The sequence below is a fragment of the Pseudorasbora parva genome, chromosome 3, assembly GCF_024679245.1.
Source record: "Pseudorasbora parva isolate DD20220531a chromosome 3, ASM2467924v1, whole genome shotgun sequence".
NCBI classification, from domain to species: domain Eukaryota; kingdom Metazoa; phylum Chordata; class Actinopteri; order Cypriniformes; family Gobionidae; genus Pseudorasbora; species Pseudorasbora parva.
Genome location: NC_090174.1, coordinates 31940757 through 31967724, shown reverse-complemented (window position 1 = coordinate 31967724; position 26968 = coordinate 31940757). Strand labels below are relative to the sequence as shown.

The following is a 26968-nucleotide window of genomic DNA, read 5'->3' as shown; positions in this document are numbered from 1 at the left end:
TTCAATAAAAATTGCAGCCTTGGTGAGCATAAGAGACCAACTTTTGAAAGCTATTTTTAATCATTTTAGCATGTCAAATTATAGACAAAAAACTTGCATTTCATATAAAATATGAAATACTTTCTCTTCTTTTATGAACAGGCTGTGATGAGCACTGCGATCAGTGCCAGACTCATGGCCGATGCCAGCGGTGCCAACTGCCGTATGCCGTGTTGAATGGGCAGTGTGTACTGGAATGCGGCAAGCGCCACTTTCTAGACGACTCAACCCGTCAGTGCACCGGTGAGTGCTGTAAATCTGCTCGGAGAGAGTGATCGTGACTGCCTAGATTGTCCATTTTGGCATGCTTACCGACCTGCTAATTTTAGAGAAGCTCAGTATAGTGTGACGCAGTTCCCTCTCGTGTCTAATGACAGATTGTTTACTGTTATTTCCCAGCATGCTCAGCTGGTTGCTTGGAGTGTGTGAGTGCAGGTGAGTGTCACGTCTGTGCTGAGAGCTTTTTCCTGAAGGGTGGTCGATGCATCCCGGATTGTGGTCATGGATACTATGCTGACCGGAAAACAAGAGTCTGCCACGGTAACCAGGGATTTTTGCTTCACACATCTGATACAGAATAAGATTAAAGAGCCTTGAATGATTCTGACAGGCACTTCATGATATTGAACCTTTTTGAGGTTCCCATCATGGAATCATTTTATGGATTTGGTAGTATTTGGATTTCATTCATTCGTAATAGCTTGTCAACATTCTTTATCACAAGAAAATATTATATTTCATTCTATTATATTTTATATTTGTCTATTTTAAAATTTAAAATTCTAAGAAATTCTGCAGCCATCCCATCCACTTTTGTTTCTGCAGCAAACAGCCGTGCTCCATCTCTTTATATCAATGGCTCTCTGCTGGTTCCTATTGGTGGAGTTAAGCCTCTGGATCCGGCTCTCCTGTCAATTAAGGATGCCGATAGCCAATCAGAGAGCATGCTGCTTCAGCTCCTTCAACCGCCCAGTAACGGCCACCTCGTGGTCCTGGAGAATGACAGAGACAGAGCACTGGGCAGAGATGACATTTTCACCTTTACACAGCTCAAACGTAGAGCTGTGCGCTTCATTCACCACAAAGAGCAGACCAAGTGAGTGTGTGTGTGTGTGTGTGTGTATGTGTGTATGTGTGTGTGTGTGTGTGTGTGTGTAACCTGGAGTGGCGGAATTAATCCAGGGTCATTTCCACAGGATATTTATTTTAAATTGAGAAGTAATTTGTAACAAATAATTCTTAAGCAGTACAAGACATATGCCCTTCACAGATAATCATTAAACAGCATTACAGTGCGTCATGCTGTCTCTTGAGCGAATATAAACATGGGTGTGTCTTCAGTTTTTTCCATCAAATCATTAATTTCATATTGTTTACTCACCGTTAATAATTCAAGTAAAATATTGCATTTTCTGAAAGAAATAATCTCCTGAAATATCACTTTAGGTGATGATTCTGTTTTTCAGTCCTGCGGGATGTGGCCCATTTCTGCTTAGACCGACAGATTTTATATATTTGATCTTTATACACTAAAATATCCAGAGAGATGCTGTGCAGGAGTTTAAAACTTTGTATTAAGGCGATCAGGTGTTGAGGGTGTATGTTTTGAGGGATGGACTGTTGAGTAGTGTGCGAGGTCATTAGCTTTAATTACCTCGGTGAAGTTGTTGAGGCATTTGACAGGAGACACACACACCCCCCACAGTGACCATAAGCCGCAGCATTCGTGTTGATCAAGTGTGGAAGTCACTAAGTCAGGCTGACTGCTGACCTTCAATCTTCTCTCAGCTTTCTCACAGTTCATATCTTTGAACAGTTCATAGCTCCTCTCACTCCCTTCAGCTCTGTGATTTCATTAACAAGTGATATGTGTGCCCTCACACTTCCACTCCTATTTTATTCCTCATCCCTCTTTTCCCAGTGTATCACCTTTGTCTTTAAAAGCTACTCAGCCTTTTGGTCTCTGTCTTTTGCTTCTCTGCCTTTTTTGTCATTGTGTCTTTTTCTGTTGCCTTTGTCCACTTTATATACAAACGCACATTTGTTTTTCCGTCACAATGTGAAATGTACAATTGATTTACTGAGCTAGTAATTTTCAGTAAGACATTTGGTACAGTATGGTTATGTCAACAGTATGACATTATTTAAAATGTTTAACAAGCTATATTCTGTGGAGTCTATTAACTGGTCCCCACAATATAGATGATTTTAGGTTTTGTAGCAAAATGTAAGAAAACCCTGACTCACTCATATTATTTATATCATTGAATCTGTTCAAAGAAGTGTAATGTCGATTTGTTTTTCAGAAGTGGGCAGTTCATGTTAAGGGCAGCAGATCCTCAGCTGTTCTCTCAGCCTCAGACTGTTTCTGTGCAGGCGCTGTCCCAGCAGGTACACACACACACACACACACACACACACACACACACACACACACACACACACACACACACACACACACACACACACAACAAACACACACACACATATGCTGAGTAATGGAGCTTCATTCTGTCACAAAAAAGGGGGACAGGAGTCTGTGAGGACAGTATCTTATTCACTAATAATGCATGGATTGCTCGTATACACTTGAGATCCTGACACAAAATTCAAAAAGCGTTGTTTTGTTCTTAACCTTATTCTTATTCTAATCATTTTGAAGAATTCTCTGAGAAATTAATGAGTGCCCGAGGTCATCCATTTTCATAAAACACACCTCGACCCTCTCCATATTAGGTATTAGCCTTTCTTCATTCTCATCACTCAGCGCTCTCGAAAGATTTGTATGTAAGTTTCAAGCAAAAATTTGTTTGTATGCACACTTAGTATTATATAAGATCCACTGTGAGGAATCACTCAATTTTATATTTTCCCATGCATATGGCTAAAGTTATTGTACCAGGCCTATTCATTTGCCAATATTTACCCTTTTCCTTTACCCTTACCCTTTTATTTCCCTTGATTAACAAAACCCTGGAGTGAATATGTTCTGTTTTTGTTTTGATCTTTATCAACTATTATGTTAATTGCAACTTTTTATTTTATTACATTTAGCACAGCATTTCAGAATAGTATGTACATCTTATTTACTAACATATATATTTGTATTATTTTACACATTTTTTAAACAAAAACAAACTAATTGAAAACAACTATGTAGTGCCTCAATAAAATGGTTAACAAATTATATCTTATTTTATATTTTAGCCTATTTAAAGTGGCAGGCCTTGGTTACCAAGTGCCCATGGCATAACAACTCTTGATATTCTGGACATGTTCTCAACCAACTTTATGAAGTATTCAGTTGGGATGCTTTTTAAACAATAATCTTCCAATGTACTTTTCTCAACGAATTTGTTTCTAACAGGATTCCTACAGTCACCATATTGCGTGGCCGACCATCTCTGTCTTATGCAGTCTCTGCTTTCACCCATAGTCCACATCCTTAACATAGATTGACTGCCCATTATCCTCACTCTGAGTAGGGCATTATAGCTCACACTGAACCAGCACCTCTTCTCTCCCCCCCCCCCCCCCCTCTCTCTCTTGCTCTCTTTGCCTCTGCAGCATTTTGTTACACTTCATACTGTAAATGCAGCCTCCAGAGAACCTGTCTCTCTGACCTCTACCAGTCAAACGAACACACACACACACACACAGAAACCTGAGCTCCCCAACAGAAATCTAATGGATGTCATTGCAACAAATAACACCCAAAATACATTCCTGCCACTCATGGATTGATAACAGCAGCCCAAGAAGTCAGAGCACTTGTTTCTGTTGAGTGAGCAGTATCTTATAGAGAGAGAGAGAGAGAGAGAGAGAGAGAGAGAGAGAGAGAGAGAGAGAGAGAGAGAGAGAGAGAGAGAGAGAGAGAGAGAGAGAGAGAGAGATAGAGCAGTGAATCTATTCCTTAGAGAGAAAGAGAGTAAAAAATGTAATAATCCCTCCCCGAGGGAAAAAAAATGTGTCTTTTGCAAATAAACTGTTTGCTCTTGTCTTCCCTGTGTGGTGGTAAACAAAAGTGGCCTAATTTTTAGCACATCTATGTGCAAAAGCCACCTAACAAATTATTGTTTATATTGCGTTACACACAAAGCATATTGTTAACTAAATGCTTTGGTGCTCATGTGGACACCAAACTCTGCTATCTGTTATTTGGTTTGAACTCTGCTATTCTTTAATATTGAGAACGATTTTTTAGAACTACATCTTTATTGTTATCTTTATAGATCTATATCTTTATCTTCCTTGGTGTGAATGGGCCTTTAGACCCATTTAGACCTCAAATGCACAGAAAGCAGCCTTCTGTTTCCCTCATTTTTAAGCAATGACTAGATTCCTACCTATGCATGCCTAAATTCACAAAATAAAATTGAAAAATATAGAGATGAAAAGGAACACAGAATCAGCGTATTATATTGTGAAATCTTAAATATTTTTTTGAGTTTGAATATAACACTAAAGTTATTTTTTAACCCCATTCCACAGCCCCCCACTGTGATCACCAACCAAATTCTGTACATTAACACTGGTGAGACAGCCGTCGTCAGCAGGTCCATTCTTCACATCAGTGACCTTGATAATCCACAAGATGTTTTCATCACGGTTCTGGATCCACCTCAACATGGTCACCTGACACATGTGCATGATGATGTGCAAGTAACCCATTTTAAACTGGAAGACCTGGATCGTGAGCAGTTGCAGTATGTACATGATGGTTCAGAAGGAAATCAGGACAGACTTCTGCTGCAGGCCAATGATGGACACAGCTACCAGAACATCCTGTTCCACATCAGCATTGCACAAAAGGTACGATTATGATAGGTTTTACTCTTAAAAAGATTTGCTATGGGACACTTTGGTTCTTTTGAGAAGGGGAACAAGACACGTCCTCTAGAGGACACTGGGGAACACCTCCAACGTGACCGGTGTCTGAAGCATGTGTTTAACTGCTACAATGTCATTGGCCGATGACAGTCTGTAACGTCACTGAATATGAACGTGAGTATAAAAGGGCACCTGTATTAGATGCATAACTAATACATGAGGTGCATACAGGCAGACCTGGGCATGGTTGAGAGTGTTTCATTCCCCTTCTCAGTGAACCATGGTTGCCTACGTAACCTGAAACATTTCCTTGCGAATGGGAACTCTTCGAAGAACCAGTGCCCACTCCACCATGCTGAGGGAGTGACTCCCTAATCAGCTGTGACAAGCAAAAACAAAGACTCAATGGATTTAGATGCCGGAGTCAGATTTCCTCACTCAGGTCCACACAACTGTCAGTGACACTATTCCTAAGCTCGAAGCCCTAAGCTCAAAGGTCTAGCAATGTCAACTTCTATGCCAGACATTATCTTTTAAGTGAATACTGGGACAGGAAAACAATGGTTTCCTTGCCTGTCACTCACGACCTAATGGAGCTGTCAACTTATGAGTTCTCCCAGCTATAAGGGGGAGATGGTTTTAACCACAGTTTTGACTCATGAAGGGGCCACCTGCTTGGAAATCCAGCCTGTGGGGAGGCAGTTGTGGTTTCATGAAAAATAAGGAAGCTGCCTAGGGAGGGCACAAACTTTATATATAAGGTTCAACAACACAGTAGCAAAGTTTTAGTAGCCAAATTCTCCTCCCCGTCTGACCTTGAGTCAGCATCTCGCAAGACCAGCACTCCTGAATTACGTGTGCTCAAACTGTGAGAAAGGATGCAAGGCTAAAGCAAAATCCACTTCTCACCAGGGCCTCAGCGATAGGTTCTATGGGGAGCTGAGTATCAGAAGAAAGACCCTCTGAGTGAGGGGAGTCCAATGATCACCCAAGACTGTGATCCCCAGCTTAGACTGGGCTAGAACCAGGGACGATAGACCTAAAAGAAACTATGAGGGAAGAGTGAACTACACCCACTAGAGGAAACTAGAAAACAGCTGCAAAGTGTTATAGTCTCCAAAGTTTGCCAGAGAATGGAGTTAGAACAGAGAATGGAGGAGCTAAGAGAAGGTAATCCAGTAGCGGGGAGGGTACACTCCATGATAGCCCCTGCAGTCCAGGGATTATCTCAAGCTCTCTTGTGGGAGCAGAGGGCTTGCTTACAGAACCACGAAGGTTCTGAAGAAGGGGAGACCCAAGCTCAACCAAGCTGTCAATCTCCGGAGCACAGTTTCACTTAACTGCAAACAGAAGGGAGCCGCCTGTTTAAGAAACCACTATAGGGGAGGCAGCTACAACCTTGTGAATATGCTAAACTTTGCATTCTAGGGAAGCTGCCTATAAAAATAACTCAAAACAGGGAGGGCAATTTCCTCTAGACAAATTAAGGTGCCTCCTGCTTAGGGGACCCCAATACTGGGGGAAGCAGGGGAGGCAGCTCTGACTTCATTACCACAAGGGAGCCGTCTGCTTATATAAACCCAAATCAGGGGGAGGCAGCTGTGACCTTCAAACTTCAGCATATTAAAAAAAGGGCACTGCCTACTAAAGTTTTTTAAAAGGAAGTGGCTGTCGCTAGGTTATCATAAGGAAGCTACCTTTTTCTTAAAGGGGTACTTCAGCGCTGGGAAGATGAATCTGTATTTAAACTGGGTCATCAATGCAGTAGAAATGTGAAATTATTTTTGAATTTGGTGTCTTCTAGACTGAGAAAAGACAGAAAATGTATTTTTGTCCCATGGGGATGAAAGACTACAATTCCCAGAATGCTTCGCTGCCCTGTGAGGCCATTCCCAACGCCAACAACTTCATTACTGTGACTGAGTTAGAGACACTACAATTAAAAACTGAACGTGTCTGTTCAATATAATGAGTGAGTCACCGCGCGAGTATCACAGCACTGAGCACTAACTGCAGGAGTGATGAGAGCTGAGGTAATCGCGACTACATTCGCGGCATACATTCACAACGCGAGTTCAGTCTGGCACGTTTCAGTTCATGCCTTTGCAAGCTTAACTTTCATAGAAATGAATTTGAGAAGTTAAAAGACTTACATTGCTCACCATAGCTCCGTTTAAATGATCCTGTCTGCAAGCTGAGCTCTCCCTGCAAGCTGAGTGTAATCTCCCATCCCCCAATGCCGGATTCAAAACATGCGGAAATGGCTCCCTCTGCTGGCTGTAGTCTTTAGCCTCTGGGCAAACATTCCTCCTATGATGCAAAAATCGTCATTTTGCATCATAGGAGGAATTTTTCCAGAAATAAAATGCATAAATCTCTCGTCTCAGGGAGATATGAGAGGGGAAAGCACAATAATTTGAATATTCTCCAGGGTTTCTACTGATACAAAGCCATATGCTAATCGCTGAAGTAACCCTTTAAGGGTCCCACACAGAGTTGGAAGGCAGCTCACCTTGGAGATTGATGCTGCTAAATGGAGCTCAGGAGAGCAGAGTCCTCAGAAGAATGACTCTCTATAGCAGGAGGAGGCCAAACATACTCAAAAACAGTTTACCAAGGAAGCCTCACTGAGGGATGACACACTTGATATCTCTCTAAAGAGTCTCACTCTAGAGCAAGAGGAGGCCGAAGTGCACTCAACCTTAATGTAGTTTACCAAGTCGGCCCATAAAGAGCAGACGTGCTTGATGTCACTGTCTATAAATGGAGCTCAGGAGAGCAGAAGCCGCAGCCGAATAACTCTAGAGCGAGAGGAGGCCCAACTACGCTCAACCTTAAAGACAGCTCATCACAGCAGCCCACAGAGAGCCGACACACTTGATATCACTGTCTAGGTAGAGCTCATGAGAGCAGAGGAATCAGCAAAACAACTTTCTAGAGCAAGAGGAGGCCAAACTACGATCAAACTTAAAGACAGCTTATCACAGTGGCTTGCAGAGAGCCAACGCACTTGGTGTCACCGGCTAGGTGGAACTCAAGAGATCACTCTAATTTAAAGGCTCATAAAGGAGCTGTCTACTTAAACCCCAGCTTCTAGGGGAGGTGGTTGCATCCTCAGGAAACATAAGGGAACAGCTTGCTTGACTACTTGACTCAAAGGGAGGTAGCTTTAAACTTAATTCTCCATGATGTAGCAAATTAATCAATAGCATTACCAGAGCTAGCAAGAGGAGCTTAAACAAAAATGTTCCTGTACGACTCCTCCTACGCTTTGCCTAATACCCACATGCTCGATCTCACCTTTCTGCAAAGGTGGCCACGGGACCTAAGCTCCAGAGAGTAGGTGCTCAACTTTCATCCCTCAAGATAGAGTAATGTCTGGGTGGAACAAATCACTGCAATCACATCACACAACACACACTCGTAAGTTCCAACCATAGACTGTAAAAAAAATACAGAGGTAGTGTCTATGGCATAACCCGTAGGTTTCTGAAGAGCATTTTTGAAGTTTAAAGTTGGCCATTTTCATCTTGGCGGCAGGTCACTTCCGGATAACATAAAATAGGTAAAGAGGCGGGACATGGGTAGAGCTGAGGTGACTGGTTGCTGAAACCACGCCCGCCTAGATTGACCCTAGTGGCAATCCTAAATGTTCATCTAAATGTTTTTCATTTCAAAAAAATTCTGTAATTGGAAGTTTTTTTGACATCGTAAATGTGCTGTTTTTAACTAATAACTAAATACAAGAGACCTTATAAATATTTATAGGCCTATCAATGTGTCATGTTCTTTCAATGAAAAAAGTGGAAAAAACAGCAGGCCATCAACTCTTCTGCTTTTTGGAGTTAGACCAAGGTTTTTTTTTGGCTAATTATAGATTCCCGCACCCCGTCTGATGCTGAAACACCTTGATGATTGAACCTCAGGCTACCACTGCGTTATGTCTTGATTTATGTGTTTCATGTCCACTGTCATAATGAAATCATTTTAAGACTCGTGCGAACACACACTGTCATAGAAAAAAAATAAAGAGTACACTGAATTTGGTTTTTTACATTACTAGGTAGACCTTAATGCTGTTTTCTATAGAGTTTTTAACTTGAGTCTAGGGGTAATTGTAAGTGGGGTGGGGGGATTTTTAAGACTTAAGACTTATTTTCATTTAAGATATTAATAAAATATAGTTAAAATGAACACTATTTGAAAAACACTATTTCACACATCTCAATATTCTAATATTATTGCTGTTTCTAGAGCAGACTGGCCAGTAATCAGAGATTACTCACAGTTGTTTATTTCCTATTGTCAGCCCTATTTTCTTAACAAATCTTTTTTTAAATTAAACTGAAAGTTTAATATTTTAGTAATGTACTTTTTTGATCATGTACATATTACTACATGTACACATTACTACATATTTATGCTTAAATATGATGCTGAAAAGCTTTATAGATGCTGAAAGACCCCATCATCTCTGCGACACTACATAGAGAGGTTTAGAGAATGGATAGAGAGATGGATAAGTCTTTGAGTTTAAAATTATTTGCCGGCCTTTAAAATTTAAGATGAGAATCCCTTGCAAAATCCCTTATTAAATGCGTTTATGCTAAAAGACTGCTCTATCAGTTGTAGGTTACCACTTTTTACAGTCTACAGTTGGTGTCAGTTTGTGATCACATAAGTTACAACTACTGTGCTTGTTGCCTCACAGGATTACATTTACACCTTAAGGTACTAATATGTACCCTGAAGCAGTAGATACTGCACAAATATGAATATATGCAAATGAAATATGCAGCAAATAGTGTGCAATTGTTTTTCTGACAGTGCTGGCACATTGAGACACAGTGGATGAATTCTGTGATATAGACTACTGTGCATAAAGTGTTTTTCATGAGCAACACTATATCATTCCTCTCTCCCATTACATACACATATAATCATCAGCACCCCTTTTACGCTCGAAAACGTTTTTTTTTCTGACTATGACATGCCCTCAGCCTGCTGATTTCCAGACAGATATCAGCGCTCTGTTTGCTCTTTTCAATCTCTTGCCCCCTTCCATACACCGTTATCCACACATCTCTCAGTAGTGTCATCCGATTACACCTGCCTTGTTCCCTGCTGCAACCTGTTATCTCCCATCCTAAGAAGCTTTTGACAAATAGAAGGGTAAACACTCTATTTTCAGATCGATAGCACATTGTTTGTTTGTTTTTTGGTAGAATCACAACGAGTTATATTGAACAGGATCACATGAAGGCCTCATCAAGATCAGTTTTTGCAGTCACATAAGTGGCATTGAGTGGAAAGGTCAAATGACATCCACAACACAAGCCGCTGAGAGCCAAAGTCCCTGATCTCAAAAGGTCCATAACGTGGATTTTTGGAATTAAGACAAAAAGGGATGAAAAGGAAGCTGACTTTCAATTAGCCTTTTTGAAGAGAAGTCCTTCGGCATTTTTAGTCCCTGATCCATGTAATTGGTCAGCACTGGTGAATGATCCTTGGTTATAATGTGGTCTGTAGACCTCAAATACTTGCATTTTCCATTACTTTGATCGCTAAATTGAGAGAAAGTTAGAGAAATAAAGAAACCGAATCTCTGCAGGTTTGACTTTTACTGTAGGAGATGTTTTGTCAGGGGAAAAAAGGTGTATGGTAACATCACAATTAATTGGTTGTATTCAAGTGTTATGCAATATGAGGGATTCGACAGTAGGTTACACCAGCACAAGTCATTTTTAAGGGTCAGATCGGGTAGAAATGCACTACAAGGAATGTAGAAAAACTCTCAATTAAGGGAGAGTCTATCATTTTGACCCACGGGTGAACTCTTCCGTGAAAACCTTGCCTTATAAATCCATCCCACTTTCAGAGCGGTGATCAGGATCAGCAGGAAGGTGGTGGAAGGGTGCCAAGCTGTTTCCTCTGTGAATCAGAGCTTTCATCTCTCCACGTCCTTGAAAGTCTTTGATTATCTGTGAAGCAGATGATCTTATTCACCACAATGAGCTCCTCAGTTAGTGTTGGGATGTTCAGAGACCCCTTAGGATCTAAAGATTCCTGGCATAGGAATTGTAGTTCCCTTTCAGTCGGTCACGTTCGACGTACGTCAGAACTGAACCGACGAATGGGATCTTACTTTAGAGACCAATCCTACTTCGAGCATCTAACAACGAGCCAATGAAATTTGGCATGCGATCACGCATTCCACGCTCCGCCCCGCAGCGCGGGTATAAATAGGAAGTGGAATGGTAGATCAGCGCTTTTTCTACTTCGGAGCCGAACAGTTTCATTTGCTGTTTCTACGAAGAGCTTTCTGACTACGAGTCAAAATTCCTGTGAACGAGAGTTTGCCAGTGCGGGTGATACGGCGCGTCAGCGAGAGACCGTCCACATCAGTGACTGAGTGTACAAAGAGCTGTTGGTTCGCTGAGCGTTGCCTTACATTACACTACATTACAGTTGGTTCGCTGGGCGCTACACACATATCACTGAGAGCTCACGCAGGCTTGCACTATCGAACTGCGTGGAGCCGCGGTCATCTCCCTGAGTGCTTCAGCACTAAAAGAGCAACTTCCATTCACAAAAGAGCAACACGGTTTGACCCTGCGTCTTTTTCAAGATGTCATTCAAGCCGTGTGTTTCTGGGTGCGGTCGATTTCTGTCTCCGCTTGACGGACACGTTCGTTGTCTCTCGTGTCTGGGCGCACAGCACGCTGAGGCTGCGTTCGTGGATGAGACATGTTCCCATTGCGGGAATATGTCCATTGCAGTGTTGCGGTCCCGTCTCCAATACCTCAGAAGAGGTGGAACGCCATCGTCCATCCCCCGATCTAGTGGTCCTCCAGCTGCAAAGCAGAGGGCTACTACTTTGGCTGATGACCTTGGTGGGGACCTGAGGGTGTCGGTCAGGGTAAACCCGACGGGTCTCACGGCTCCTCGGGCCCCTCCCCCCTCCACTGTACCGGTGGAGCTTCCGGAAGGGCGCGCTGACCTCCCACGTGGAGCGCCAGTCGTCTCTTTTGGGGCTCCGGCGGAGGACCAGATGTCGGTTGCTGCATCGGGGGATGAGCTAATGGGTTCCGAGGATGAAGACTCGGCTGCGTTGCCCCCTTCGGGTGTGACAGCGTTGCCCGAGTCTGACCCGGAACTTACGGCTATGCTTGCCCGGGCCGCCGCAAGTGTCGGGCTTGAGTGGAACCCTCCACCACGTCCCGAACCTTCGCGGCTGGATGATTGGTTTCTCGGGACGGGTCGCGCTGGTTCTCAGCGTCCCGCCCCGGTGCCTTTCTTCCCGGAAGTGCATCAGGAGCTCACGAAGTCCTGGGTAGCGCCGTACAGCGTACGCCAGCGATCGACTGACTCCTCCATCCTCACCACTCTCGATGGTGGTGCAGCTAAGGGTTACGAGGGGATCCCTCCAGTCGAGCGGTCGGTTGCGATGCACCTGTGTCCTAAGACCGCTGCGGACTGGAGGCACGCCCCGCGTCTCCCCTCCCGGGCGTGTAAGTTCTCGTCCGGCTTGACGGGCAAGGCTTACTCAGCCTGCGGAGAAGCTGCATCAGCTTTGCATGCCATGGCGCTCCTGCAGGTCCACCAGGCCAAAGCGCTCATGGAACTGCACGAGGGTGGTTCCGACCAGGCAGTTATGCAGGAACTGCGAGCCGCGACGGACCTCGCCCTCCGGGCGACGAAAGTCACGGCCCGCTCCCTGGGTCGGGCGATGTCCACCTTGGTGGTCCAGGAACGCCACCTGTGGCTGAACCTGACAGACATGCGGGATTCGGACAAGGTTCGGTTTCTAAACGCCCCTGTCTGTCAGGCCGGCCTCTTCGGCGACGCCATCGAGGACTTTGCCCAGCAGTTCTCGGTGGCCAAGAAGCAGACGGAGGCCATCAAAAACATCCTGCCCCGGCGGCCCGCTGCTGCCTCCACCCAGCCGCCCGGGGCAGCCCCCCAGTCTGCTCGTCGCCGAGGGCGTCCTCCAGCGTCCGCCTCCGCCCCTGCCAAGCCCAAGCAGCAGCCTCCACCCGCGAAGCAGGGCGCCGGACGCAAGGGGGCCGCCCAACCCGTCCAAGGGCCCGCCAAACCTGCCGGCAAGCGTAAGGGGAAGCGGCCCTGAGACGGGCAGCCCAGGGAGAAGAGGAGCTGCTCTGAGGGAGATGATGTCCGCATCCCTCCCACCCCCCCGGAGGAGGACCGGGGGGGCAACACTGGTCACAACATCTCTGCCGCTGGCTCTCCGGAGTCCAGCGGTACCCACATTTTCACCAAAAGAGCAATTTTCTCTCTCTCTGGGCCCCAAGAGGGTCAGGTTGGCAGTGTGCGACGCCCACGGGCCTTGTCACTCCTTTCCTACCCTCCCGTCGCCAGGGGGCAGCTGTGTGGGCCTCGAGGACGCCCCCGGGCCTTCTCACCCACACACTGCCTCTCTCGTGAGCACTCAGTCAACACTCCGGGCCGCCCACGGGCCTTCCGGGTCGGGGCTGAGTGCTTCACTTCTCTGCCTCCGGGCAGTGGACAGCAGAGTGGGCTCCGAGGACGCCCCCGGGCCTTCTCACCCACTCTCTGTCCAAACCAGGAGTGCTCAGGCAACACTACGGGCCGCCTCCGGGCCTCCCGAGTCGGGCCAGAGTACTCCGCTTCGCTGCCCCACCCCGGGCACGTCTGTGGTGCCGTTGGTCCCGCTTGTACGGTCTCTGGGGGCCTGGCTAGGTCTCCCCAGGCCGTCTCGCTGGCTCATCCGTACCATCAGACTCGGCTACGCGATTCAGTTCGCACGCCGGCCACCCAAGTACAAGGGCATCCTCTTCACCTCCGTGCGAAGCAGCGATGCTCAAGTCTTGCGGTCAGAGATCGAGGTCCTACTGGCGAAGGACGCGATCGAGCCGGTTCCTCCAGCCGATATGAAGACGGGGTTTTACAGCCCCTACTTCATTGTGCCCAAGAAAGGGGGTGGGTTACGGCCAATCCTGGACCTGCGAGTTCTGAATCGGGCCCTGCACAAGCTCCCGTTCAGGATGTTGACGCAGAAACGCATTTTCCAATGCATCCGTCCCCAGGATTGGTTTGCAGCGATCGACCTGAAGGACGCGTACTTCCATGTGTCTATTCTCCCTCGACACAGACCGTTCCTACGCTTTGCGTTCGAGGGGAAAGCATATCAGTACAAGGTCCTGCCCTTCGGGCTGTCCCTGTCGCCCCACGTCTTTACGAAGGTCGCGGAGGCAGCCATTGTTCCACTCAGAGAACGCGGCGTTCGGATTCTCAACTACCTCGACGATTGGCTGATCCTAGCCCAGTCGAAGGACCAGTTGTGCGAACACAGGGACCTGGTGCTCAGTCACCTCAGCCAGTTGGGCCTTCGGGTCAACCGAGAGAAGAGCAAACTCTGTCCCACACAGAGGATCTCTTATCTCGGTATGGAGCTGGACTCGGTCAACCGGACGGCGCGCCTCACCGAGGAGCGAGTCCAGTCGGTGTTGAACTGCTTGAATATGTTCAAGAGCAGGACAGCGGTCCCACTGAAATTCTTTCAGAGGCTCCTGGGGCATATGGCATCTGCAGCCGCGGTCACGCCGCTCGGATTGCTTCATATGAGACCGCTTCAACGCTGGCTCAATGGCCGAGTCCCGAGGTGGGCGTGGCAGAGCGGTCAGTACCGGGTCCCAGTGACTCCTTACTGCCGCCAAACCTTCAGCCCGTGGTCCAGCACTTCGTTTCTCCGGGCCGGGGTGCCCCTAGAACAAGTGTCCAGGCATGCTGTGCTATTCACGGATGCCTCCACCACAGGCTGGGGGGCCACGTACAACGGGCATGCAGTTGCTGGTCTGTGGACGGGGCCGCAATTGCATTGGCATATCAATTGCCTCGAGTTACTGGCAGTACATCTGGCACTCCGCCGCCTCAAGGGGCCGCTGCGTGGCAAGCATGTACTGGTCCGTACGGACAGCACCACGGCCGTTGCGTACATCAACCGTCAGGGTGGTCTACGCTCCCGTCGTCTGCTCCAACTCGCCCGCCACCTCCTCCTGTGGAGTCAGAAGCAGCTGAGGTCGCTTCGGGCCATTCATGTCCCTGGTGTGCTGAACCAGACAGCCGACGAGCTCTCTCGTCAGCCGACACCTCCGGGAGAGTGGCGACTCCACCCCCAGGCGGTCCAGCTGATATGGGACCAGTTCGGAGCCGCACAGGTCGACCTGTTTGCCTCTCCGGACTCGACCCATTGCCAGTGGTACTATTCCCTGACCGGGGGTACCCTCGGCACAGATGCACTGGCGCACAGCTGGCCCCGGGACCTACGCAAGTATGCGTTTCCCCCAGTGAGCCTTCTTGCACAGACTCTGTGCAAGGTCAGGGAGGACGAGGAGCAGGTCTTGTTAGTTGCGCCGTATTGGCCCAACCGGACCTGGTTCCCAGAACTCACACTCCTCGCGACAGCCCCTCCTTGGCCGATTCCCCTGAGGAAGGACCTTCTTTCTCAGGGACGGGGCACGCTATGGCACCCACGTCCAGACCTCTGGAATCTTCATGTCTGGTCCCTGGACGGGACGCGGAGGTTCTAGATGGACTACCACAAGCTGTCGTAGATACCATCGCTTCAGCTAGAGCCCCCTCTACGAGGCGCCTCTATGCTCTGAAGTGGAACCTGTTCGTTGAGTGGTGCGCTTCCCGCCGGGAAGACCCCCGAAGGTGTTCGATCAGTGTCGTGCTTTCCTTCCTGCAAGATGGGTTGGAGAGAAGGCTGTCTCCCTCCACCCTCAAGGTATATGCTGCAGCAATAGCAGCGTACCATGATGTAGTAGAAGGTAAGTCCGTGGGGAAGCACGACCTAATCGTCAGGTTCCTCAGAGGTGCGAGGAGACTAAATCCTCCTCGTCCATCCTCGATACCCTCTTGGGACTTAGCTCTAGTGCTCAGAGCACTTCAGAGCCCTCCCTTCGAGCCTTTGGCGTCTTGTGAGTTGAAAATCTTGTCAATGAAGACAGTGCTCCTGACGGCATTGGCCTCGATCAAGAGGGTAGGGGACCTGCATGCACTTTCGGTCAACGAATCGTGCCTAGAGTTTGGGCCAGGTAACTCTCACGTCGTCCTGAGACCCCGGCCCGGATATGTGCCCAAGGTTCCTACCACTCCCTTCCGGGATCAGGTGGTGAACCTGCAAGCGCTGCCTTCGGAGGAGGCAGACCCAGCCCTGGCTTTGCTGTGTCCGGTCCGCGCTCTTCGCGCTTACGTTGACCGGACCCAAAGCCTTCGGACCTCAGAGCAACTCTTCGTCTGTTACGGAGGCCAGCAGAAGGGAAAGGCTGTCTCCAAGCAGAGGTTAGCCCACTGGATAGTGGATGCTATAGTCTTGGCCTACCAGTCCCAAGACGTGCCTTGCCCGTTCGGTGTAAGAGCTCACTCCACTCGGAGTGTTGCTTCTTCCTGGGCGCTGGCTCGAGGCGCCTCGCTGACAGACATATGTAGAGCTGCGGGCTGGGCGACACCTAACACGTTTGCTAGATTCTATAGCTTACGTGTAGAGCCGGTATCTTCCCGCATCCTCGCCCCCAGGGGCCAGGAGCGCTAAGTGCCCGTTCTAAGTGTCGGCTTGCGAAACGCCACTCCCGCCCTCTGGGCCGGATACGTGCGTCTATTGTCTCCAGTTGTGTTCCCCGGGAATCCGGCTAACCCTGTCGAGCTCCTCCGTCACCCCTCCGGTGTCAGACGTTGTGGACCGTCTGGCACCAGGCCTGCACCCGTATGCTTGTGAAACGTGGCTGTAGGCTGGGTTCCATATGTAGCGGTTCCCTCACGGCAACCCCATATGTGTATTCTTCCACGGTATCAGCTACCCTTCGGGCTAGCCCCGTGTCTTTCCCTCGACAGAGCCCGCTCTGTCGTCTCTGGGCGTGTTCTTTCCCCCCTTCAATCAGGCTGGAACCAACCCAGAGACTGCCATATGTTGCACTACCCTGCCAGGTTAGTCCTTATGTGTACTCTGCCACCTCTCCTTCCCTGAAGGACGTGGCCCCGCAGCGTACCCTCTCTCTCAAGAACGAGGTAGGCACGCTTTCCCAGCGTTATCCAATAGTCATTCTGAGTGGGTCTTGCAGAAACAGCAGTGACTGTACTCCCTGCTTGGAGCCCTGACTTCCGTACCATACTAGACGGTGCAGTGCGCTCAAGCAGGACGCTGGAAGGGCCAGCATCCTGGCGTTTTCCATAGGGATCCCATTCGTCGGTTCAGTTCTGACGTACGTCGAACGTGACCGACTGAAAGGGAACGTCTCGGTTACGTATGTAACCCTCGTTCCCTGAAGGAGGGAACGGAGACGTACGTCCCGTCGCCAGATGCTGTGCTTCCGCTGGGAGTCCGGTCACCTTCGGCTCCTCAGTAGGAAAAGCGCTGATCTACCATTCCACTTCCTATTTATACCCGCGCTGCGGGGCGGAGCGTGGAATGCGTGATCGCATGCCAAATTTCATTGGCTCGTTGTTAGATGCTCGAAGTAGGATTGGTCTCTAAAGTAAGATCCCATTCGTCGGTTCAGTTCTGACGTACGTCTCCGTTCCCTCCTTCAGGGAACGAGGGTTACATACGTAACCGAGACGTTTTGATGTTTCTCAATGTAAAATGCAAAAATCTTGCTAATGGATTATGTGACGCTAAAGACTGGAATAACGGCTTTTGCCATCACAGGAAATAAAATACATTTTAAACATAGAAAAGAGTTATTTTAAACTGTAAAAATATTTCACAACATTACTGTTTTTACTCTATTGTTTTTATTTTAAAGCCTTGGTGAGCATAAGATTTAAACATTTGAATAGTGTATAAACTATTTCTTTATTATGAGGTTATACATGCTGTAATAAGCGGAAATAAACATGTCATTATGGCTTCCCTGTAGGTTGGAGTGACTCGTCACCTGCGTTCAGTGCCTAAGACCTGGGTGAGGGAGGGAGGAATGGTGCAGCTGTCTAAAAAGTGTCTCAATGCGCAGTTCCAAGGAACCGGAGACTCTGAAATCTTGTACACCATTCATTCCGAGAGTGGACAGCCCAAACACGGTATCATCATCATCAACTGTCTCTAGTATTTCTTACTCTGTCTATCTTTCTTGCTGAACTAAATTCACTGCCATGAACTACAGTAAAATTCTTCTTTCTAAAGTAATCTTGTGTGTGTTTAGGAGAGATCGTGCTGGTGTCTATGCCCGCCGATGGTCCTGTGGAAGCATGGCAGTCTTTCCCAGATGGTCAGGACACCACACCCACCAGCTCATTTACACAGCAAGATGTTAATGAAGGAACTGTCTGGTATAGACACTATGGTTCTGGAACACAAAAGGACACTTTTCAGTTTCAGGTGAGACTGACACACACGGCGCAATAAATTTAACCTAAGGCAAATACTGTCACTTCAGCAAAAGCCCTGCGGCTCAGTATGTAGAATCAAAGGTTAACATCTGGCTTGTTAAAAAGTGTCTTCTCTTATAATTCTTTGTTCATCTCAGAAGGTTTATTACATACTGAGTTGAAATTTAATTGAATTGGTTATTTATTTGGATACAATTTTAATGCTCTTCATATAAGTACACAATAATTTATTTTTGAAAGCAATGGTTGTTATCGTGCGAGTCACTATACAGACACCAGGGGCATATGTACCAGTGATATGCAGATCACATTGTGTTGAAAGGAAGTATGATTGCTCAGGAAATGTACATTTATATGCACATTTATACATTGTTTTTTCTCATTTTTTTCCCTCTTCTTTTAAACTTTATATTAGAAGTTCAGCTTTGCCATCACATGAATAGTATGTAAAATATATTAAAATAGAAAACAATTAGTTTAAATTGTAATGTTTCACAATATTAAGATTTTTACTGTAATTTTGAGGGGGAAAAACTTAAAAACATCCTACGGACCACAAACTTTTGAATGACAGTCTACATTTCTTTCTTTCCCTCTCTCTCTCACAACATCAGACTTTTAGATCAGTGTATCTCCTGTTACAAGTGATGCACAAAGCGAAAACAAACCTCTTAGGAAGATAAACACATTGTTCCTGTCTCTCACACTACTGGACTATTTTCTCCATTTTACTTCAGCTCTGCTTCACACTCTTAGGCCAATTTGTCCATCTGTCCTACTTCTCCTTCACCAGCCTCACTGCATTACTTCAGTATAAATGAGCTAATTTGTCTTCAAATCCAGTTTCAAATCAGTGTAAGCTGCATTAAAGGACGTTCAATCACATTTAATTCATCAGCTTAAACCTCTAATGACTCTTGACACAACACTGTTTTTGTCCTTCTGCAGAAAATCGCTTTCCCTTCGTGTTTGTTATCTTCTCGTCTTGCCTGAGGCTGCACCCTGTGCCACAGACTTCATTAAATAGGATTTGAGTTTTAATGGTTCGACACAGTTTACTTTATACTCCAGGGGTGTTTTTGTGAGCATGAAGTGTTTTTTCAGCCTATTTGTGTGGTGTCTCAAGATTATTATTTTTTAATTCTAAAGAAAATCCTCAATTCAACAAAAAAAATTTCGGCCCTCACAAACAGTTTTTCATGATAATAATACAAAAAAATCTAGTGGAAATGCACACATGTTCACTGTGGTATTTGTTTATTTCATTAGGGTTTGTTCTTGCATGGATGTGTGTACTTTTGTTGACAGGTTTCTAGTGAGGTTTATCCAGAGACCCTGAGTGATACGCAGACCTTCACTATAGGAGTGATGCCTCAAAGCCCCGGCATGCCTCAGCTCTCACCTGGAGCTGACCTGCAGATTACTGTAAGATTCAAACAACGGGAATGGAAAGACTAAATGATTCTCTATCTGTTTTTTTGTTTGTTTTTTTTCTTCTTCTTTTTTTTTTACTTCTATTCCTAATTAGTCATATGTTTTTGTTTTTCACGATTAAATACCTTGCCAGTTAAATAGTAATAAAAGGTCAATATGATTTGTTTTCTTTCTCTTTTTAAAATTTATATTTCTATTTAGCAAGGGCATGTTCAATTGATTCAAATTGACTGTTAAAAACTGTGCATCACAAAGTATTTTAATACTGATAATAATATCCACCAAATCAGCATATTATAATTATTTGTTAAGGATCATGTGACACTGAAAACTGGAGTAATGATGATGAAAAAAGTAGCATGTATAAACTACATTTGAATTATAATACTATAAAATTAATATCAAATCAATGCAGTCTTGATGAGCATATGCCATTTGACTGTCAGCTTAGATCTGTGTGTGTGTGTGTGTGTGTGTGTGTGTGTGTGTGTGCGCAGGCACTGGAAGATCGCGTGACTGTGATATCTTCCTCTGCTCTCTCCTTCACTGACTCTGAGACGCCCAGCGACAAGCTTGTCTACAACATCACCAAACCGCTCACCTCAGGCCATGGTAACTAAACCTCCATTATTGTCATAGGGGTGAGGGGAAGGACACTCATAGGCATAATGGAAGCCTGATAGTTTTGTTTTGTTCTCCTTTTTGTACCATTAAATAGAGAGTACATGATTTCAAAGGTGGAGCTTGCAGTAATGGAAGGGTATGATAATTGCGAGAAGCTTCATTTGTGGTTCTGTATGTTTAATATCCTTTTGTGGATTCAGATGTTTTATCTGGATTAAATAACAATCACAGAAAAGTCGTGGATCTTCTGTTATGTTTTTTTTTTTTTTAAATGGTGGGGGAAAAATGGCTTAGCTAATGGATATAAATTCAGTTTTATATCCTTCAGCTTTATCACACTATATCTCTCTTTCATTATTTCTGAGATTCTAATATTGAATTTATTGGTATATTAAAATGAACATGATGATGTCTCTTCTTTCTCAGGTGCACTGGAGCACAGGGACAGACCTTACCATCATGTGCAACTCTTCACCCAGGCTGATGTAGACAGTGGCAAAATTATCTACAGACCCCCACAAGCACCGTCCCACCTTCAGGAACTTTATCAGTACTCATTTACAGGTCAGTTTAAACTTTAATACATAAGAATGTTTTAGACAACCAAATCAGTATATTATAATGATCATGGGGCAACTGAGACTGGAGCAATGACGCTAAAAATTCAGCTTTACCATAACAGGAATAAATTAGCCTACATTAAAATATAATAAAATAGAATCCTGAATTATAAAATATATAAATACTATTTTACATTATTATTATTATTATTATTATTATTGTTATTATTATTATTATTATTATTATTATTTGTATTGTGTTTTTTAAAACAAAAAATGCAGCATTGGTGAGCATAAGAGACTGATCAGAAACTTTTGAACGATAGTGTAGCATATTAGGTTTTGATACAACTTTTGAAACAGATGTTTTATTAACTAAAAATTGGAGTCCCAAAACATTTTTAATTGGGAAGGTTTTTTTTTTTTTACGGTACTCTCCTATGAAAGGAACAATAGAAGCATGCAATATTACAATGACACATTCGTTAATTTGAAATGTACTGTATATAGTTTATGTGGGAAGTTAATTAGCAAAAATGTCAGCACACTGTTGATTTATTACTAATCTGATGCTAATTGGTGCTTCTGAGCAGTCAAACCCGACGGCTTAGTCAGTGTTAGCGATGCGTTTGTCTGTAAAACTCTTCAGCATAACTGTTTAAATGTGAATAATCTCTCACCCCGCTTGCTAATTAATGTGATTTGTTAGCATTTGTTTGTAAAAGTAACAGCTAACGCTCTTTCATTCCTGCAGGTCTACCAGAGTCAGTGAGCCTCCATTTCACAGGTATATAGTCACTTTTGGCATCTGTAACTCCCTTGCGACTCTGCCTTATTCTCCCTTTCCTTACATGCTTCCAGCAGATACAGAATTCATTTCTTCCCCTCAAATGCCATGTGCAGATCCCTCTGTGCCTCTGATCCCACATTCCCTGGAGTGTTGCTGTTATTTATTTATGGGACCTTCTCTCCCCTAAGAGGGAATATAATTCCCTCTCTCTTTCTGATGTCCATCCATACGCTTTATTCCGCCTGACAGCAGAATACGATTGTGCATCCATCTTCTTCTCGCAGCGCTCATAAATCAGAGCTGTGGCTGCTCATATGCCCTTCTGTGTCTGGATGGAAACAGGGCACTGTAGGGTAGACAAACTCCTTTTAGTGCTATTAGTAATAGAGCGAAATGGATGGCGAGTAACACTAGACTGGAGAACGCCAGCGTCAGGAGTCGATGCTAAGTTTTTATTCCTCTCTTAATCATGTATCCATCACTGAAGGAAAAGGTGAAGAGTATTTTGGCTCAGCAGCTGATTTCTGTTTGTATTTAAATTCAATTGTTCGCATTTTATTTTTTATTTTTCTGATAGGATCACGGTCTTTGTTTCATCTCAAGTATATAAATTGTGACTGTGGTTTGGGAAACTGCTTCGTCATTTTTGTTTACTGTAAAACCATAATAAATGAACAGTAATCCTTTTTTGATGACATTAGTGGTTAACACCAAATCACTGCTGTTCTGTTGTAGTAACTTTGCTACATAACAACCAAAAGACTTCCATTTTTTTGTAAATTTAAAATGTAAAAGCACTGTGCAGTTTGTCTGGCTATCACCAGACCAAGCTCAATTTAAGCCTGAACATTGGTCTGGGCAGTCTGCTCTGTATTTTTTACTGCACAAGAGGCGTGAGCAACAAGCATTATTCAAATGACTATGCATGCAATTGAATAGTCCTTCAACCAATCAGACCACAAAAGGAGTGAATAACGGGTGTTATTCAAATGACTCTGTTGTAATTGGATAGTCCTTCAACCAATCAGAACACAAGAGGCACAATCAACGCTTCTCTATTTGTCATTATGTTAAACCCGCCAATAGCGTGCCAGGTGGATAATCCAGTCTGTGATTGGTTTCCACAAAATGTAACAATCAGTAGAAATGAATGTACAGTTTTCCAGACTGAGTTGCTGGGAGAAATAAAAACGTTGGCAGATCGGGATAGGTTTACCCAGTCTACTGTGCAGTTGTCGTCAGATGCACACAAGAATCACAGAAACAATTGTAAAGGCAATGCGGCTGTACACATATATGATTACTGCACACAGGTGCAAGAAAAACTAGACTAATCACAATTCAATATGTATGCAAATATGAAAACTCACATTTATCTTAGTTCACTGAATTTCCGTGATTGGGCATTTCGTGTGAGGGCAAAAGAATTTCCCTCACAAATTTCGCAAGTTGGTCACGCAAATTCAAAAGTGGAGGCAGATGAACGCAAGACTGCAGGGGCAGTGTTTATTCTCGTTTTTACACAGCTGTTTGAGCTCTCAAGGTTACAGTGGCTAAAAGGGGCAGATTATATATTAAACAAACACTTCAGTGTTGACATTTATAGAGACAGAATATTATTAGACATGTTGGGTAGTTGTCCAAAGTTCACATATGTTTAGTGTTTGGAGGATAAGGGTTGAGATGATGCAGGATGTCTTTTTCTCTTTTCTGTCTGATTCATCCTCCCTTTGTCTTAGTTCCATTCATTCATCTGTGCTATATTGAGCTGAAGTGCAGAAGGCAGAACTGGCCTGAAGGTCAACAGTTTTCTTGGGAATGATTCACTTATTCTGAGTCGCTCTCTTATGTCAGTGTCTGATGGAGAGCACACCACTCCAGAGATGGACTTCGCTGTCCTGCTTTTGGCCAATCATCAGCAGCCGCCGGTCTTTCAGATTCTGGATCCGGTGCTGGAGGTCAGCCTTGGTGGCAGGGCACCAGTGGGTAAGGAAACAAGTATTAGCTTAAAGTGCTACAAAGTAATTAGAGTGAATGAATAGGTATTTTAATGGTCCAGTCAGTAAGGTTTTTTCTCATTAAAAAAGTTTCCACCTCATTAAAATAGTTTTCAACTGAATAGTTCCTTTGAGAAATGTTCAAAAATCATGTGCACATGAGAGTTCATTCACATCAGAAGCCTAAGTAAAAGTTATTTGATTTTACAGTGGAATGCCTCCGGGCCACCATTTTGAGATCACTTGACTAGTCGAAAACGAGTTAACCCCTGTTGTTGGACAATTTTACATATCAATCCACACAGTCAGTGTAATGTCAGTAAGCACAACATAACATAAACATAAAATTTGCCCCTTTTAATCTTACTGGGCTTGTTTCCAATGTAGGTGGGCGACAGTTAGCGGTGACAGATGCTGACACAGCCACTGAAGAACTGGAGTTTGAGCTGGTGGAGGGGCCGCTACATGGGACTCTCCTGAGAGTCGACCTTGGCTCACAGGTCCAGATGGTCAATGGTAGGGGAACTGCGTGCTTCTTTATTGTTCTCTCTGGCTTCAGTTTCTTTAGTTTATGTATCAAAATTCTCCTCCACCTCAGGGGACACCTTCACCTCCAGTGACGTTACCAGGAACGTTCTGCAATATGAGCATGCCGGTCTCACCACCGAGGAGGACTCCATGACCTTTTCTGTGACAGATGGAATCTCAATGACCTCCATCACAGTGCAGGTCTTGGTGTCTGATGTCAAAGGTGATGCACCCAAACGTGACCCGAACGCCTTGCTATCTATGGAAGTGGCGGAGAAGAGCAGCACCATCATTAGGCGTTCACATTTAGCTTATATGGTGAGGAATGACATACTCTTAAAATGACTGAAAATAAAAGATAAAATTGGTAGTTTCCAATATGCATAAAAAGCATTTTGTCAACGTCTTTTAGGATGATGAATCTCCAGATGAGAGTATTTTTGTGCAGTTAGTTTCTGTGCCAATGTATGGGATCCTCACCAAAAACAAGGTTGAATCCGACCATGAGGAACTTAGTGAATATTCTTCCTTTACCATGGAGGACATCAACAGCCACAAACTCAGGTAAATCAGGTTTTTATATATATATATATATATATATATATATATATATATATATATATATATATATATATATATATATATATATATATATATATATATATATATATAATTGTACATTTTTTGAAATATTTTATTTTCTTTCAGGTAAGAGTTTATTTTAAGAATCAACGGATTTTAGCTTTAATTTTCTTAACCTGCCCTGCCTGTTTATGTATTTTATATTCTTAGCAGCTGTTACTCTCATGTAATTTATGATAATTGATTGTAAATACTATTGAATTTCATTTTTACCACAGTTTTGCTGCATATTCATGTTGTTTTGAATATGTGGTCTGAACTTTGTCAATGTGTTTCTCAGATCATTATGAATATTAATGTGTCATTCCTAGTTCTTCTACTATGTTAATATTAGACTCCATAAATGAGGCATGTAAAATGTTTGGCGAGCTGATGTGCTTGGGGAGGCTCAACATGCATTACAACACAAGCTGCTTTAAATTGTTGAACCCTACTGAGAAATTATGAAATATAAAACAATTCTCTCAGGCGATTACGTCTTTGCCTATATTTGACTGTTATCCTCTGGTGGTTAGCTTTTTAAATAGATGGAACATTTAACGCATGTTTGTTGCAATTTTTCAAAACAGTTTCATGTGTCCCAGCTCTCTTCTTTTAAGCATTTGAAGAAGAAGTTTTGTTATTTTTTTTCCAAATAGGTACGTTACATCCTTTGAAACGGGTAACCAGCCTGTCACTGACATTTTTCACTTCGTTGTCTATGATGGTGAGAACAATCGTCTGGAAAACCAGATGTTCACCATCACCATCACCTCTACACAGAGACAGCCACCTGTTGTCACTGTCCGCAGCGGCATTAAGGTGAGCGTTATCCTCGCTTTGCCATTAAACTAGTTTTAGATCTGGTTATTTCAGCATTCCAAAACTCTTTATGGTGCTTCCTATGGACAGGTCCAGGAAGGCGGGAGAGTCCAGCTCTCAGCCAATCACATTATTGCATCAGACCCAGATACGCCCAGAAAGGACCTGCTGGTGTGGCTGATCAGCCCACCAAAGTACGGCTTCATTGAGAACACAAAGAAAGGTGAATCACAAAGAAATGTCTCCTTGTGTAATATATCACCTAGCATTATATGTTCGTTTTCTTTTCTGAGTCACGCGGGGTAGATGGGTTTTTTTTTCAGTCGCTGATGGTGTGATTTTATTCATGAGCAGAGTGCTCATTTGTAAATGCGTGAAATTCAGATTAAAGTGGTTATCTTTATACAGCCATCCTGTTTGAGCAAGGAAGATGAAAGGAGGTGCGATCATGGTGGAACATAAACACCCAACGACTGTTGTACAAAATGTGTTTTTTTACTCAAAACACAGATGCTCTGATTTCTGCTTTGATGTGTTTCCTTTAAGAACACACACTTATTTTCATGATTTTGGGAGTGCTTTTATTCCTCACAGACATTTATTCTTAAATATTAGTGATTTATTATCTGGCAGCTGACAGTCACTCTCGTGTTTTGTCTAGAAAGTCGCTTTGTCGTCTTTTTCGTTCCAAGATCAGTTACTTGTTAGGACATTAGGCCCAGAGATGCTGTTCCCAGTAAAATGCAATCTTCAGAACAACGAGACTAAAAGAGTTGCGCTCAAAGTGTTCAAAGTGCTGCGTTTGTTCAACACATTGACGTGTGTCCTTTGTGTCCAGCTTTGATCGGTGGATCTCGCAGGATCAGCCCTGATGTCCCCTTCACTATAGAAGACCTCACATCAGACCATATCTTCTACGTCCAAAACATCCGCCAACCCAGCATCCGCCAGGATGTCTTCAGCTTTTACATCAGTGATGGGTTAAGTCAAACCGAGGCTTTTGATGTCACCATAGACATCCAGGTATGACTGAAACACAAAAGCCCAAAGTATACTTGAGTTTTTACATGTACGGTTAGCAAATTGCTACAGCTGAACGTGTAGCCTTTTAAAGTTTGATAGTGAAAAAGTTTCATCTGCGCTATTTCTTCCTGAAAGTAATGACAAATAAAATGTCTAGAATTGTGGGTGTCTCTTAATTAGGGTTGGGTACCGAAACCCGGTGCCAGTATAGCATCGGTACCTATACAACCATTATGTACTGGACCGAATCAGAACACAGATTTCGTTTCCTCATTTCGGTGCCTTCAAACATGCTTTCGCACTTTGGCTGGTGCTGAGCCAGAGACAGA

At 44.4% G+C, this 26968-nt stretch overlaps 1 protein-coding gene across 2 annotated transcripts in view; it reads left to right on the top strand.

Annotated features, from left to right (window-relative positions):
• The window catches only part of fras1 (Fraser extracellular matrix complex subunit 1), a 149537-nt gene that overhangs the window by 86672 nt on the left and 35897 nt on the right, over window positions 1-26968 (top strand). Inside the window, exons 25-42 of one of the 2 annotated variants that reach the window (XM_067438431.1) lie at window positions 142-282; window positions 439-579; window positions 865-1135; window positions 2346-2430; window positions 4531-4851; window positions 17772-17931; window positions 18054-18229; window positions 19549-19665; window positions 20172-20286; window positions 20725-20862; window positions 21613-21645; window positions 23503-23634; window positions 24033-24161; window positions 24244-24491; window positions 24586-24737; window positions 25454-25616; window positions 25707-25839; window positions 26455-26639. In XM_067438431.1, the coding sequence (XP_067294532.1) occupies window positions 142-282; window positions 439-579; window positions 865-1135; window positions 2346-2430; window positions 4531-4851; window positions 17772-17931; window positions 18054-18229; window positions 19549-19665; window positions 20172-20286; window positions 20725-20862; window positions 21613-21645; window positions 23503-23634; window positions 24033-24161; window positions 24244-24491; window positions 24586-24737; window positions 25454-25616; window positions 25707-25839; window positions 26455-26639 (2840 nt within the window). The remainder of the gene's footprint in view (window positions 1-141; window positions 283-438; window positions 580-864; window positions 1136-2345; window positions 2431-4530; window positions 4852-17771; window positions 17932-18053; window positions 18230-19548; window positions 19666-20171; window positions 20287-20724; window positions 20863-21612; window positions 21646-23502; window positions 23635-24032; window positions 24162-24243; window positions 24492-24585; window positions 24738-25453; window positions 25617-25706; window positions 25840-26454; window positions 26640-26968) is intronic. The other variant, XM_067438432.1, reaches the window with a different exon arrangement.